General features: G+C 44.0%; 1 protein-coding gene across 1 annotated transcript in view; it reads left to right on the top strand.

Annotated features, from left to right (window-relative positions):
• LOC139409699 (ribosome-recycling factor, mitochondrial-like) overlaps positions 1-16,642 on the top strand; it is a 32,567-nt gene that overhangs the window by 6,246 nt on the left and 9,679 nt on the right. The window contains exons 3-5 of the mRNA XM_071155100.1: positions 10,671-10,801; positions 14,443-14,534; positions 16,551-16,642. The exon at positions 16,551-16,642 is cut by the window's right edge and continues 36 nt beyond it. Of these exons, the coding sequence (XP_071011201.1) occupies positions 10,671-10,801; positions 14,443-14,534; positions 16,551-16,642 (315 nt within the window). The remainder of the gene's footprint in view (positions 1-10,670; positions 10,802-14,442; positions 14,535-16,550) is intronic.

Raw genomic sequence — 16,642 nt, 5'->3', positions numbered from 1 at the left:
TACATGCAAATAAGGCAGTGTATCAAATAATTGTTCTCCACACTGTATATATATATAAAACATGTTGCACACATTTTCTCTTTTCATCCGGCCCTGACTGCATGTTCTGCCATAGAAATATAATGAATACAATGGGCATCCCCATTCAAGTTAATGATGGCATAATGGTTGGACTGGCGTGTACCCATAGTGAGTGTACCCATAGTCCCAGTTCGGTTTTAAATAGAACGCTGCGGTCTCGCCCGCCTGTGGGGAAAACAACCCATGGTTACCTTGGGTACCTGGTTGGCTCACAGCGAAAACTTGATAATTTTCAGACACAATTTTCTTGTTGTCTGCTTCAAAACTACGCTCCAGAAAAGTACACGTGTAAAGATGAGTTTTCTACTTTTCTTTTTGTTTGTCCAGGCGAAACAGTGTGTGAATAGTTGGTAGCTCACTTCTAAATTCTCAAACTACCGTAAACTTAAATGAATGGCAGTCTCAAATAGCCGCCTGTCTCTTTTAATAGCCAGGCATCGGCACACATTGCCAGATCTAAATTCATTGTTTTACAAGTGAACTTCATCGAGTACCATCGAGCTTGTGCAAGAAATGATGGATTTGTATTGTAATGTTTATACTGGTCACAATAAACAGTCTGGTAGTCTTTACAACATTTTATTGAGCAAAAGCTGTGCTCATTAAGGTAAATAGACGCCTGGCTAAAATAGAAGCCTGTCTCTAAAAAACAACGGCTGTGTTCCGCGATTGAAGCAAAATAAGCGCCCGGGGCAATTCATTTGAGTTTTACGGTAAATGCATAGCTACTGCAATTCCAACCAAAAAAACTGTCTTAGCTTTGTTTTACGCTAGCTAACAGCTACATGTTTGTTTTTGACTTAAATTGTAATTCTATTTTGGAGGCTCCACGTGGTGTCATGTCAAATATGAATGTTATTTCCAACAACCAATGAGCAAATCCGCCGTAAATCCAGCTGCATATTGAACGTTGAGATTTCTGAAAGGTCAGTCTCTTTGACAATGACAAGGAGTGGAATGTTAACTAAAGAGACTGGTACTCAGACTAGTTCCATTCTATTCATCGTTTGATTTAACACTGCTTATTTCAGCAAGGGGCAACAAAGTTTCATCACATTGTTAATAGTCCCTGTTATTGCAGAAACGGACTCAACCTCACAAATGCCCGAACATCCCGTCTTCAGTCAGCTGTTAGTTCTCAAAAAATACAACCGCACACACACACACACACACACACACACACACAGGAGGTATTATAGCCTGCCACTCTGTCAGTTCCTCTGCTAGAAGAAGACTAACCTCTCTTTTCCATGGGAACGCTGGGCTAACGTCAGGTTATCCAGTCCTCGCTGGACAGCTCTGTGTATACTGGCTCAGATTAATACACTGTGAAAGGAAAGCCATTTATATAACAGATCAGGACCCCAGTCACCCAGAAATTGGTTTGCATAGGCTTCCATAGTTCAAAACGATTAGTTAATGTCATGTCATCCTCATGTTCCCAAGACGCCCTCCAGTCTAGGGCACCCACCCGCTAAACATCCCCAGTATAAAGTCACACAAGAACCAACTCAAAGTCTGATTTCTGATAGGACTTTATCATGAGGAAGCCAGGGTTGTGTTCAGTACTAGGGAGAAAATGTTTTGAAACAGGGGGTTAGCTACTACCTGAATGTTTTCCTATGATAATACATGTTTGTATTCTGTTGCAAAATGTTTTTCTACGGTGTGCCCTACTGAACACGACCCAGTATTTATGCTGCAGTAGTTTATGTGTCGGGGGGCTAGGGTCAGTTTGTTATATCTGGAGTACTTCTCCTGTCTTATCCGGTGTCCTGTGTGAATTTAAGCAAGGTTTTGGCCTTTCTAGGGATTTTTTTCTAGCCACCGTGCTTCTACACCTGCATTGCTTGCTGTTTGGGGTTTTAGGCTGGGTTTCTGTACAGCACTTTGAGATATCAGCTGATGTACGAAGGGCTATATAAATAAATTTGATTTGATATGTACGTTTAGTTTTTTGAGAAGCCTATATTGTTGACTACTTGTCTACCTTTCGCCATTGTGGGTCAGCTGCCTGTGCCCTGACCAGGAAGAGCCCATTTGGTTAATGGCTTCCCGGTCGATCCACATCCCTCCTCATGCCGTTTAGGAAATTCCTGTGTGCCCTCTGGAAGTGTAAGCAGATGTGCAGAGCAGGCAGCCAGGCACACGTCCATAGAGGCCCAGGTAGTCTCTCTCGTCCACCTGCCGGCTCTAGCAATTAGCCTGGGGAAGAGGCAAGGGCCCAGGTAGCACAGGCTGGCTCTTAGTTAGGCTGACACGGAGTATAAAATCAAGTTTATTTAAAGTACTGTATATTATCACACATTCCTATTACTTTCAGGTAATACGTACAGGCACTGAGTACTTGCCTTGGGTTGAAGTAAGGGCCCAGAGTCACAGACATGGCTTACAGGATGTCTTTCCTACCAGACAACACCTCAGACCAGACTAGCTCTGTCGTGGCATGCACTCACTGTTCCCCTCTCCTTGCCCCAACCCGGGCTCGAACCAGGGACCCTCTGAACATGTCAATAACTGCCTCCCACGAAGCATTGTTACCTATCGCGCCACAAAAGCCACGGCTCTTGTGGAGCAAAGGAAACAACTACTTAAAGGTCTCAGTGTGAGTGACATAACGATTGAAGTGCTACAAGCGCGCACCTCTAACTAGCTAGCGATTTCACACCGGTTGCACTCAGTTACAGTTAAGGTTTGGTCGTTGGTGTTGAATGCGTCCAAATCTGTTAAGGACCCGTCTTTGCACCCGGATATTAGAATGAAGCAAGCAATAGCTTGTAGAAACGTACTGTTTTACTTTCTAAAGCACAAGTATAGGTACCCAGAATGACGGTAGTCCCTCTCCTACACAAAACAAGTGGTAGAATAATCTTGAACCCACCCACCATTGAGTTGGTGATGTAAGGCAGAGGACAGAGGGGGAGGAAACAGCGGCGTCTGAGGTAAACCAGACAAGGAAAGTTGACTCATGTCGGAGAGTAGCTCTGGTTCTGCAGTCTGCAGTGTTAGGGGGTGAGAGAGAGAGGAGATGATGGTTAGGGGAGGGGGGTCTCAGAAACCTCCTTATGGGGGGGTCTCAGAAACCTCATGCACCCCATCAAAACCAAACCAAATCAAAGTTTATTGGTCACATCACCAGATTTGCAGATGATATCGCAGGTGCAGCAAAATGCTTGAGTTTCAAGCTCCAACAGTGCCTAGCAGTCCAACAGTGCCTAGCAGTCCAACAGTGCCTAGCAGTAAAAAAAATATCCTGAAAATATCAGAACAAGCAATGTCAGAGACGGAATATAAATATATATACAGTTGAAGTCGGAAGTTTACATACACCTTAGCCAAATACATTTAAACTCAGTTTTAATAGTAGAGATAATGATTTATTTAAGCTTTTATTTCTTTCATCACATTCCAAGTGGGTCAGAAGTTCTTATACACTCAATTAGTATTTGGTAGCATTTCCTTTAAATTGTTAAACTTGGGTCAAACATTTCAGGTAGCCTTCCACAAACTTCCCACAATAAGTTGGGTGAATTTTGGCCCATTCCTCCTGACAGAGCTGCTGTAACTCAGTCAGGTTTGTAGGCCTCCTTGCTCGCACATGCTTTTTCAGTTCTGCCCACAAATCTTTGATGGGATTGAGGTCAGGGCTTTGTGATGGCCACTCCAACACCTTGACTTTGTTGCCCGTAAGCCATTTTGCCACAACTTTGGAAGTATGCTTGGGGTCATTGTCCATTTGGAAAACCCATTTGTGACCAAGCTTTAACTTCCCGACTGATGTCTTGAGATGTTGTTTCAATATATCCACATAATTGTTCTTCCTCATGCCATTTTGTGAAGTGCACCAGTCCTTTCAGGTTATGTCGATATGGGACTCATTTTACTGTGGATATACATACTTTTCTTCCTGTTTCCTCCAGCACCTTCACAATGTCCTTTGCTGTTGTTCTGGGTTTGATTTGTGCTTTTCGCACCAAAGTACGTTCATCTCTAGGAGCCCTAATGCGTCTCCTTCCTGAGGGGTATGACGGCTGCATGGTCCCATGGTGTTTATACTTGTGTACTATTGTTTGTACAGATGAACGTGGTACCTTCAGGCGTTTGGAAATTGTTCCCAGGGATGAACCAGACTTGTGGAAGTGTACCATTTGTTTTTTGAGGTCTTGGCTGATTTCTTTTGATTTTCCCATGATGTCAAGAAAAGAGGCACTGAGTTGGAAGGTAGGCCTTGAAATACAGCCACAGGTACACCTCCAATTGACTCAAATTATGTCAATTAGCCTATCAGAAGCTTTTAAAGACATGACATGACATTTTCTGTAATTTCCCAAACTGTTTAAAGACACAGTCAACTTAGTGTATGTGAACTTCTGACCCACTGGAATTGTGATTCAGTGAATTATAAGTGAAATAATCTGTCTGTAAACAATTGTTGGAAAAATTACTTTTGTCATGCACAAAGTAGATGTCCTAACCGAATTGCCAAAACTATAGTTTGTTAACAAGAAATTTGTGGAGTGGTTGAAAAACAAGTTTTAATGACTCCAACCTAAGTGTATGTAAACTTCCGACTTCAACTGTACGTATAATGTATATAAATATTTTTTATTTATTTATTTCACCTTTATTTAACCAGGTAGGCAAGTTGAGAACAAGTTCTCATTTACAATTGCGACCTGGCCAAGATAAAGCAAAGCAGTTCGACAGATACAACGACACAGAGTTACACATGGAGTAAAACAAACATACAGTCAATAATACAGTATAAACAAGTCTATATACGATGTGAGCAAATGAGGTGAGAAGGGAGGTAAATGCAAAAAAAGGCCATGGTGGCAAAGTAAATACAATATAGCAAGTAAAACACTGGAATGGTAGATTTGCAATGGAAGAATGTGCAAAGTAGAAATAAAAATAATGGGATGCAAAGGAGCAAAATAAATACATTAATTAAATACAGTTGGGAAAGAGGTAGTTGTTTGGGCTAAATTATAGGTGGGCTATGTACAGGTGCAGTAATCTGTGAGCTGCTCTGACAGTTGGTGCTTAAAGCTAGTGAGGGAGATAAGTGTTTCCAGTTCCAGAGATTTGTGTAGTTCGTTCCAGTCATTGGCAGCAGATAACTGGAAGGAGAGGCGGCCAAAGAAATAATTGGTTTTGGGGGTGACTAGAGAGATATACCTGCTGGAGCGTGTGCTACAGGTGGGAGATGCTATGGTGACCAGCGAGCTGAGATAAGGGGGGACTTTATCTAGCAGGGTCTTGTAGATGACATGGAGCCAGTGGGTTTGGCGACCCCCATAGAGACTGCCAGAGGTCCGGACAGCAGACCCTCCGATTTGACACACTGAACTCTATCAGAGAAGTAGTTGGTGAACCAGGCGAGGCAATCATTTGAGAAACCAAGGCTGTCGAGTCTGCCGATGAGGATGTGGTGATTGACAGAGTCGAAAGCCTTGGCCAGATCAATGAATACGGCTGCACAGTAATGTTTCTTATCGATGGTGGTTAAGATATCGTTTAGGACCTTGAGCGTGGCTCAGGTGCACCCATGACCAGCTCTGAAACCAGATTGCATAGCAGAGAAGGTATGGTGAGATTCGAAATGGTTGGTAATCTGTTTGTTGACTTGGCTTTCGAAGACCTTAGAAAGGCATGGTAGGATAGATATAGGTCTGTAGCAGTTTGGGTCAAGAGTGTCCCCCCCTTTGAAGAGGGGGATGACTGCAGCTGCTTTCCAATCTTTGGGAATCTCAGACGACACGAAAGAGAGGTTGAACAGGCTAGTAATAGGGGTGGGAACAATTTCGGCAGATAATTTTAGAAAGAAAGGGTCCAGATTGTCTAGCCCGGCTGATTTGTAGGGGTCCAGATTTTGCAGCTCCAGCAGAACATCAGCTGAACGGATTTGGGAGAAGGAGAAATGGGGAAGGCTTGGGCGAGTTGCTGTTGGGGGTGCAGTGCTGTTGACCGGGGTAGGAGTAGCCAGGTGGAAAGCATGGCCAGCCGTAGAAAAATGCTTATTGAAATTCTCAATTATGGTGGATTTATCAGTGGTGACAGTGTTTCCTATCTTCAGTGCAGTGGGCAGCTGGGAGGAGGTGTTCTTATTCTCCATGGACTTTACAGTGTCCCAGAACTTTTTTGAGTTTGTGTTGCAGGAAGCAAATTTCTGCTTGAAAAAGCTAGCCTTGGCTTTTCTAACTGCCTGTGTATAATGGTTTCTAGCTTCCCTGAACAGCTGCATATCACGGGGGCTGTTCGATGCTAATGCAGAACGCCATAGGATGTAGAACAAATAGAACAAACTTAGGGAGGAGGCTTCTAATGTTAACATGCATGAAACCAAGGCTATTACGGTTACAGAAGTCGTCAAAAGAGAGCGCCTGGGGAATAGGAGTGGAGCTAGGCACTGCAGGGCCTGGATTCACCTCTACATCGCCAGAGGAACATAGGAGGAGTAGAATAAGGGTGCGGCTAAAAGCAATAAGAATTGGTCGTCTAGAACGTCTGGAACAGAGAGTAAAAGGAGGTTTCTGGGGGCGATAAAATAGCATCAAGGTATAATGTACAGACAAAGGTATGGTAGGATGTGAATACAGTGGAGGTAAACCTAGGTATTGAGTGATGAAGAGAGAGGTATTGTCTCTAGAAACATCATTGAAACCAGGAGATGTCATTGCATGTGTGGGTGGTGGAACTAATAGGTTGGATACGGTATAGTGAGCAGGATTAGAGGCTCTACAGTGAAATAAGCCAATAAACAATAACCAGAACAGCAATGGACAAGGCATATTGACATTAAGGAGAGGCATGCTTAGTCGAGTGATCAAAAGGGTCCGGTGAGTGGAAGGGTTGGTTGGGGGTCACGGCGATTTAGACAGCTAGCCAGGCCATCGGTAGCAAGCTAGCATAGGATGGAGGTCTGTTATTAGCCACCTCTTGCAGTAGATTAGTGGGGTTCCGTGTGGTAGAGGGGATTAATCCAAATCACATAACAACAACAAAAATAAAAACAATAGATATAGTTATAGAGGCCCAAGAAGAAAACATAATAATAATAATAATAATAATAAAAATAAATAAATAAATTGTCCGATTGTCTATTCAGATAGCAGCCGATAAGACAGCTAACAGTTAGCAGGCCGCAGATGGGCGTTCAGGTAACGTCGCGACGGAGGAGCCAGCCGGATAACTCCTTCGGGTAGATAACGTCGGCAGTCCAGTTGTGAAGGCCCGGTGGGACTCCGCGTAGGCAGTAAAACGGGTCCGGATAGGTGACTGCAGCCCGGGAGTGATTGATGGAACTCAGGAGTATATTGACGGAGCTGGTTAGCTCCAGAATAATTGATGTTTGCTCCGGAATCGACGAAAGCCGATAGTCACACGGATAGCAGCTAGCTAGCTGTGAGATCCAGGTATGAATGTCCAGAGTTAGCGGTTGAAATCCAGGGACATGGAGAGAAAAATTGGTCCGGTATGTTCCGTTCCGAGCCGCGCTGCGCAGCGCCGTACAAAACTGGCGATAGATTTTCGAGCTAAAGGATAGCTGATGACCACAAACCGTGGTTAGCTGAACAACGATTTGCCAGTAAAGAAGCTAACTAGCTTCTGAACTAGCTTCTGAACTAGCTTCTGATTAGCTTCTGGATTAGCTTCTGGGCTAGCTTCTGGCTAGCTCCTGGCTAGCTTCTTGGAGGATTACAGATTTGAGGTAAATAATAGTTTTTTATAAATATAAATTGGTGAGGCGGGTTGCAGGAGAGTGTTTTGAAGATGAGTTGATGGAAAATTAAAAAAATGTATGTGAAAAAAAGTTGTAAATATATATATATATACGGGACACGAAAAGACGAGGACAAAAGACGTCTGAACTGCTATGCCATCTTGGAAGTAGTAAATATATATACATATAACGTACGGACAGTATATGAATACAAAATAGGAGTACTGCAGTAGTTACAGTGCATTGCGAAAGTATTCGGCCCCCTTGAACTTTGCGACCTTTTGCCACATTTCAGGCTTCAAACATAAAGATATAAAACTGTATTTTTTTGTGAAGAATCAACAACAAGTGGGACACAATCACGAAGTGGAACGACATTTATTGGATATTTCAAACTTTTTTAACAAATCAAAAACTGAAAAATTGGGCGTGCAAAATTATTCAGCCCCTTTACTTTCAGTGCAGCAAACTCTCTCCAGAAGTTCAGTGAGGATCTCTGAATGATCCAATGTTGACCTAAATGACTAATGATGATAAATACAATCCACCTGTGTGTAATCAAGTCTCTGTATAAATGCACCTGCACTGTGATAGTCTCAGAGGTCCGTTAAAAGCGCAGAGAGCATCATGAAGAACAAGGAACACACCAGGCAGGTCCGAGATACTGTTGTGAAGAAGTTTAAAGCCGGATTTGGATACAAAAAGATTTCCCAAGCTTTAAACATCCCAAGGAGCACTGTGCAAGCGATAATATTGAAATGGAAGGAGTATCAGACCACTGCAAATCTACCAAGACCTGGCCGTCCCTCTAAACTTTCAGCTCATACAAGGAGAAGACTGATCAGAGATGCAGCCAAGAGGCCCATGATCACTCTGGATGAACTGCAGAGATCTACAGCTGAGGTGGGAGACTCTGTCCATAGGACAACAATCAGTCGTATATTGCACAAATCTGGCCTTTATGGAAGAGTGGCAAGAAGAAAGCCATTTCTTAAAGATATCCATAAAAAGTGTTGTTTAAAGTTTGCCACAAGCCACCTGGGAGACACACCAAACATGTGGAAGAAGGTGCTCTGGTCAGATGAAACCAAAATTGAACTTTTTGGTAACAATGCAAGACGTTATGTTTGGCGTAAAAGCAACACAGCTCATCACCCTGAACACACCATCCCCACTGTCAAACATGGTGGTAGCAGCATCATGGTTTGGGCCTGCTTTTCTTCAGCAGGGACAGGGAAGATGGTTAAAATTAATGGGAAGATGGATGGAGCCAAATACAGGACCATTCTGGAAGAAAACCTGATGGAGTCTGCAAAAGACCTGAGACTGGGACGGAGATTTGTCTTCCATCAAGACAATGATCCAAAACATAAAGCAAAATCTATAATGGAATGGTTCAAAAATAAACATACCCAGGTGTTAGAATGGCCAAGTCAAAGTCCAGACCTGAATCCAATCGAGAATCTGTGGAAAGAACTGAAAACTGCTGTTCACAAATGCTCTCCATCCAACCTCACTGAGCTCAAGCTGTTTTGCAAGGAGGAATGGGAAAAAATTTCAGTCTCTCGATGTGCAAAACTGATAGAGACATACCCCAAGCGACTTACAGCAAAAGGTGGCGCTACAAAGTATTAACTTAAGGGGGCTGAATAATTTAGCACGCCCAATTTTTCAGTTTTTGATTTGTTAAAAAAGTTTGAAATATCCAATAAATGTCGTTCCACTTCATGATTGTGTCCCACTTGTTGTTGATTCTTCACAAAAAAATACAGTTTTATATCTTTATGTTTGAAGCCTGAAATGTGGCAAAAGGTTGCAAAGTTCGAGGGGGCCGAATACTTTCGCAATGCACTGTATATAGGATTAGCCATGTGTAGAATAGAGTATGTACAGTGAGTGTACAAAATATTAGGATTACTTTCCTAATATTAAGTTCCACCCCCTTTTGCCCTCAGAACTGCCTCAATTTGTCGTAGCATGGACTCTTCAAGGCGTCGAAAGCGTTCCACAGGGACGCTGGCCCATGTTGACTCCAATGCTTCCCACAGTTGTGTCAAGTTTGCTGAATGTCCTTTGGGTGGTGGACAATTCTTGATACACACGGGGAACTGTTGAGCGTGAAAAACCCAGCAGCGTTGCTGTTCTTGTCACACTCACACCGGTGAGCCTGGCTCCTACTACCATGCCCTGTTTAAAGGCACTTAAATATTCTGTCTTTCCCATTCACCCTCTGAATGGCACACATACACAATCCATGTCTCAAGGCTTACAAGTCCTTCATTAATCTGTCTCCTCCCCTTCATCTACACTCATTGAAGTGGATTTAACAAGTGACATCAATAAGGGATCACAGACTTCACCTGGATTCACCTGATCAGTCTATGTCATGGAAAGAGCAGGTGTTCCTAATGTTTTGTGCACTCAGTGTACTTATAAAGTGGGTGAAACGGTATATAAACATTATTAAAGTGACCAGTGTTCAATGACTATGTACATAAGGTAGCAGTGTCTAAGGTTCAGGGTAGAGTACCGGGTGGTAGCTGGCTAGCAATAGTGACTAAAGTTCAGGGCACGGTATTGGGTGAAGATAGAAGCTGTTTCTCAGTTCCTCACGCCAACCATAAGCCTCAGCTTACACTCTGCCAATTGAATTGTGGGGAGATTGGTTTGGATCGTGTACTCAATGCTGTTTTTGGTGATGAGGGTTTAGGCGGGCCTAGATAATGGTTAAGTTGTTTTGGTCATATGCTTGGGCGTGTCTTGTGTTACATGCTGGTGACATCCAATTTCCCCTCTGGGAAATCAATTACGTTTCATTGAAGTATATTCGACTCGTGTTTTATTCTGGTCCTTTGTTTTTCAGGAGCTCTGGATCATATCGTGGTGCACACGACAGATGGCAAATTCCCCCTGAACCAGTTGGGTCAGATGTCCATGAAACCCCCTCAGCTCATCGTGGTCAACATGACCGGCTTCCCACACACTGCTGGCTGGGTGGGTTAGGGTTCTCCTCTGTATGAACCACACTGGGCTGACGGCAACGCACTGTGAAATGAACGCGTCTCTCTCTCTCTCTCTCGCGCTCTCTCTCTCGTTCCCTCTCTGTCTCTCTTTCTCTTTCTCCATCTGAAACCTGAGTCGGGCGCTCTCTCTCCAGCCTCGTGTTCAGCCGTAGTGATCGATGGTTCTGGGAAGCCCTTTGATCTCGAGCGATTGAAACAAAGGCCAATATTTTGTGGTCAGCTGTCATCAGCAGGAAGTGACCGTGCTGTACCCTCTGTGAAGGAGGAGGACTAACTGCTCCAAGTGATGCTCTCTCGCACACACACACACGCACACACACACACACACACACACACACACACACACACACACACACACACACACACACACACACACACACACACACACACACACACACACACACACACCTCTCTATTTCCCTGTCTTCATTCTTCTCTTTTCCTTTCCCTGTGTTGTTTCTTTCTCTCTTTTTCTCTCTCTCTCTCCCCCTTCTCTTTTCTCCCTCCTTCATCCTATGTTGTTATGAATGAGGGTTGTCCCTGTCTGATGCGTTTTAAAGGGAGATTGTTTATTTTTAGCACAGTTCTGCTTCACCTTGAGGAGCTCAGCCTGGAACTCAGCAGCCCTCAGCCACAATAGGTGTACAACAGTGGAGGCTGCTGAGGGGAGAACGGCTCATAATAATGGCTGGAATGGAGTGAATGGAATGGTGTCAAAAACATGGTTTTCCTGCGTTTTTTTTCTTCGCCCATTCCATCCGTTGTACTCCACTCCAGCCATTATTATGAGCCGTCCTCCCCTCAGCAGCCTCCACTCTTGTACAATGTTCCCGGAGGGATCACACCTTTCAGATGTGCCTCATGATGTGTGCTTCATTTGGAAACACACACAGATAAGCATATTGCGCACATATTGCGCGTACATGACAACGCACGCTACCATATATCATTGAATCAGTTCAATAGAGGTAATTCACCTGTAAGAGGAGAGGCTCAGAGACATTATGTTGCACACGTATCACCATATCTGAGCGAGAAAGTTCAGACAGAAACTACAAACGATATATATTCAAATGGGCCGGGAAAAAAACCCACTGGTCCCATCACACATGTACAAACGTTACTGCTGCAACATGACAATTCCTTCAGACCAAATGTTAAAAGGGTGCAAATGTGTGATGTGAGAGCAGGGGTATCAATTTCTTATTTTCTTTTTTTTCTCCCATCCAGTTTCTGGTCTAAACCACTGGGGAAAGAATTGGCAGCAAGATTAAAGGATTTATTTGTGTGTATTATTTCACAAGGCCTATTGCCTTGCATGCTAAATTCATTTTCTTTTCTTTTTTTAAACAGCCTCTGCTAATCTCTGGTTCCTGTTTTTAACTCCAGAATGATAGATCCAGCCCATACCTATGTTTGATTGCTCTCGGCATTGAATTCATCATTATTTCCCCACAGCTCCAGCAGTTACGGAAATCTGGGGGGAATGCTGTGCTCTGTTCTGGGTAGCTCCGTAAACACCAGGTTAGGTTCTGGTTAATATGTTCAAAAATAAGTGGGATAACGCTGAAGTTTCTGATTAAAACACAGCCACAGCCACAGCCGAAAGGAACGAACAGAGCTAAAACACCTTGTTAATGATGTGGAGGATACCACACACACACACACACACACACACACACACACACACACACACACACACACACACACACACACACACACACACACACAAACACAAGACATACACACACAGCCTTTTTCCTCCCCTTCCCTTCTTCCCCAAAAGTCCAAGTGGACTTTTCCAAGGGGGGGGGGGGGGGGGGGGGGGGGTGTTTGCAGTAACACTGTACTGGACCTTGTAGTAATGAATGACTGGAAAACAATGGCCTCTCGTTAGGAACGTGGGTAATGGATGTGAATAATTATAATCCTATTTGCTTTGGGTGCTGTACAGTCACCTCTGTGTTGGCTTAGCAGGGCTGTTAGACTGTTAGGTAATGGGAGGTTAGGGGGCTGCCGGTGTGCGGGTGTGAGGGGATGGAAGGGGATTTCTATCTGGTAATGTTGTGATGGGCAATGGTATAAAGTACGAAGTAAAAAATACTTTAAAGTACTTACGTCGTTTTTGGGGGTATCTGTACTTTACTTGACTATTTATATTTTTGACAACTTTTACTTTTACTTCACTGCATTCCTAAAGAAAATAATATACGTTTTACTCCATTCAATTAACCTGACACCCAAAAGTGCTTGTTACATTTTGAATGCTTAGCAGGACAGGAGAATTGTCCAACTCACACACTTATAAAGAGAACATCCCGAGTCATCCCTACTGCCTCTGATCTGGCGGACAAATGCTTTGTTTGTAAATTACGTCTGTTTTGAAGAGTGCCCTCTGGTATGATCAATAAAAGGAATTTGAAATGATTTATACTTTTACTTTGATACTTAAGTATATTTTAGCAATGACATTTACTTTTGATACTTCAGCATATTTAAAACAATATACTCTTATACTTTTACTCAAGTAGTATTTTACTGGGTGACTTTCACTTTTACTTGAGTCACTTAAGTATGACAATTGTGTATTGTTTCCACCACTGGTGATGGGTACCTGACGGTTGAACAATAGTGTGTTCAGTCTTAGCATGTTGTCCCCACACGGCCTGTTTTTAATATGTGTCTGAACAGGCTCCATATCATAGAATTAAATAGAACACATACTGGAGTCTCCACAGGCCTCAGTCTGTCCCGTCTCTGCCTCTCTCTCTCAGGCACCTCTCCCACAACTAGCAGACACAGACAAATCACATATCCAGATTACAGCATTTTCTTTAATTGCCTTTTGGAGTCCAACCACCATTAGAGTTCTAATATGTTACACAGACATATCCTCTAGTCTAATGCATTGTGGGTATATGGCCAAGCCAGGACTCCCGCAGTTATTCACAAACACGCACGCACACACACACACACACACACACACACATACACACACACACCTCCGCCCTGCCCCGTCCCACTCCTCCCATCCCGTAGAGGTTACCAGAGGTCATCGCCCTGCACTGCAACCCCTCAGCCAGTTCCCAGAGGACTGTGTTCTGACAGCGCCCCGCGGCACTTCCACACCGCATGTGCTTCTCCTGCCACGGCCAGGGCTGAACCCCCCCCCCCCCCCACACACACACACACATACACACACACTCCAGAGCTGCTCTGTGGGGAGATGCTACACAGTTCACCCAGCTCGCCTTGCATCAAAGCCAACCTGACCAGGGACAGCCAAGGTCTGCTTCCTGGTGCTCCTATGGGCAGGAGAGAGGCCAGGGCAGTCTAAGGGTGGGGGCCTGGGGTGGATTGGTAGGGGCGGGGTGGGTGTCTTGAGGGTGGGTGCATTATATTGAATTAGATTAGATTTATTGTTGCCCAAGAAATACATATTTTTTTCACAGGCTCATACATTGGATAGGGGCTGGGACTGGTGAATGAATAGGCTGGGACCTGGCTGGGTGGTTGGGTGTCTGTCTGCAGGTAGTGTAGCTCCAGCCCCAGTCCAAGCCCCAGCTGGAAGTTATTAGGTCTAGGTCTAATGTGTGTTTGATGTGTCCTCAGGCCATGGCTGCTGCCACCCGCGCCCTGCATGAGAGCAGCATGAAACTCAACCCTGAGGTGGACGGAACCATCATCCGGGTGCTTATTCCCAAGTAAGTCAGCCAGTCCTGAGAGCTCTCTCTCTCTCTCTCTCTCTCTCTCTCTCTCTCTCTCTCTCTATTCAATTCCAATTTAAGAAGCTTTATTGACATGGGAAACATATGTTTACATTTCCAAAGCAAGTGAAATAGATAATAAACATAAGTGAAATAAACAGTCAAAAATATTTTTACAGTAAACATTACACTCACAAAATAATTTAAAATGTCATTTTGTGTGCAAATAGTTCAAGTACAAAAGGGAAAATAAATAAACATAAATATGGGTTGTATTTACAGTCGTGTTTGGCCTTCACTGGTTGCCTTTTTCTTGTGGTAACAAGTCACAAATATTGCTGCTGTGATGGCACACTGTGGTATTTCACCCAATAGATATGGGAGTTTATCAAAATTGGGTTTGTTTTCAAATTCTTTGTGAGTCTGTGTAATCTGATGGAAATATTTGTCTCTAATATGGTCATACATTTGGCAGGAGGTTAGGAAGTGCAGCATTTTGTGGGAAGTGTGCACATAGCCTTTCTTTTTAGAGTCAGGTCCGCCTAAGGCTATGCTCACTGAGTCTGTACATAGTAACCTTTTATTTAACTAGGCAAGCCAGTTAAGAACAAATTCTTATTTTTAATGACAGCCTAGGAACAGTGGGTTAACTGCCTTGTTCAGGGGCAGAACGACATATTTTTACCTTGTCAGCTCGGGGATTGGATCTAGCAACCTTTCGGTAACTGACCCAACACTCTAACCACTAGGCAAGGCCTTCCTTAAGTTTGGGTCAGTCACAGTGTTCAGCTATTCTGCCACTGTGCACTCTCTGTTTAGGGCCGAATAGCATTCTAGTTTTCTCTGTTATTTTGTAAATTCTTTCCAATGTGTCAAGTAATTATCTTTTGTTTTCTCATGATTTGGTTGGGTCTAATTGTGTTGCTGTCCTCTCTCCTCTCGCTCTCTCGCTCTGTCACTCTCTCCTCTCACTCTCGCTCTGTCACTCTCCTCTCACTCTCTTCATCTCTCTCTATTCTCTTACTCCTCTCTCTCTCTCTCTCTCTCTCTCTCTCCCACTCTCTCTCTTCACCTTTTCTCTCACTCTCTTTATCTCTCTCTATTCTCTTACTCCCCTCTCTCTCTCTCTCTCTCTCTCTCCCTTCTCTCTCACTCTCATTATTCACCATCTTTCCTCACTTCCCCCCCCCCCCCCCCCCGTTTTATTAATTCTCCTGTCAGTCCCTTACCTGACCTACCATCTCCTTTTAAAATGTGTTTCTGACATATTCGTTTAACTCATTCGCACTGACTGTGGCAGTTAGAAAACACCAACTTTGGTCAAAAGTCCTCTGTCCAGCTCAGCTCCCTGCCAAATCCAATAACTTGTGTGTGTCCCAAATGGCACCCTATTCCCTACGGGCCCTGGTCAAAAGCAGTGCACTATATAGCGAATAGGGTGCCATTTTGGGACGTAATCACCTTTGACGTGCTGCCGTCACTCGCTAAACCACAAAATATGTGTGATTATTAAGTAAGCGGAGCCCCGGCAACAGCAGGTGCTTGTCTGGCAGTGCTGGATAGTGGGACGGACGGACGCCTTCTTCCTCTTCAATCAGTGTCGGCACGCAACCCACATTTGCATTTCCAAAGAGAGCGAGCGGCTTGATTTGGCCCAGACTCCGTAATTACGCATTATTGTTTGCAGTAAATAGACTCCACTTTTGGATTGTTTGCAAATAGTCCCAGGCAAAAATGCCAATTAAGGAAAATAAACTGTTATCACCCGGCAGCAAAGCAAACCAAAAACAAAGTTGTTGACTGCACTGCGACCTTGAAAACTATTTTTCAAGTGGCACAGAAAGCCAGGTATTAGTTTATTGGAATTCAATGGCATTTCATGGAGATAGAGGGGGAAAATACGCATAACTCATTGCAGGCATTTTAAACAATGTGTGTGTGTTGCCCCTGCGTGCTTGAGCACCCGTGTGTGTATGTGCGTACATAGGCACGTTTGTCCATCCGTCCCTACAGGGTGACGCGTGAGTACACGAGAGCCGGGCAGTTCACTATCAAGTCCAAGGAGGAGGAGGGTGTGACCGTGTCAGAGGACACCATCCAATTGG

The sequence above is a fragment of the Oncorhynchus clarkii genome, chromosome 5 (assembly GCF_045791955.1).
Source record: "Oncorhynchus clarkii lewisi isolate Uvic-CL-2024 chromosome 5, UVic_Ocla_1.0, whole genome shotgun sequence".
NCBI classification, from domain to species: Eukaryota; Metazoa; Chordata; class Actinopteri; order Salmoniformes; family Salmonidae; genus Oncorhynchus; species Oncorhynchus clarkii.
This window is presented reverse-complemented; position numbering and strand designations above follow the sequence as displayed.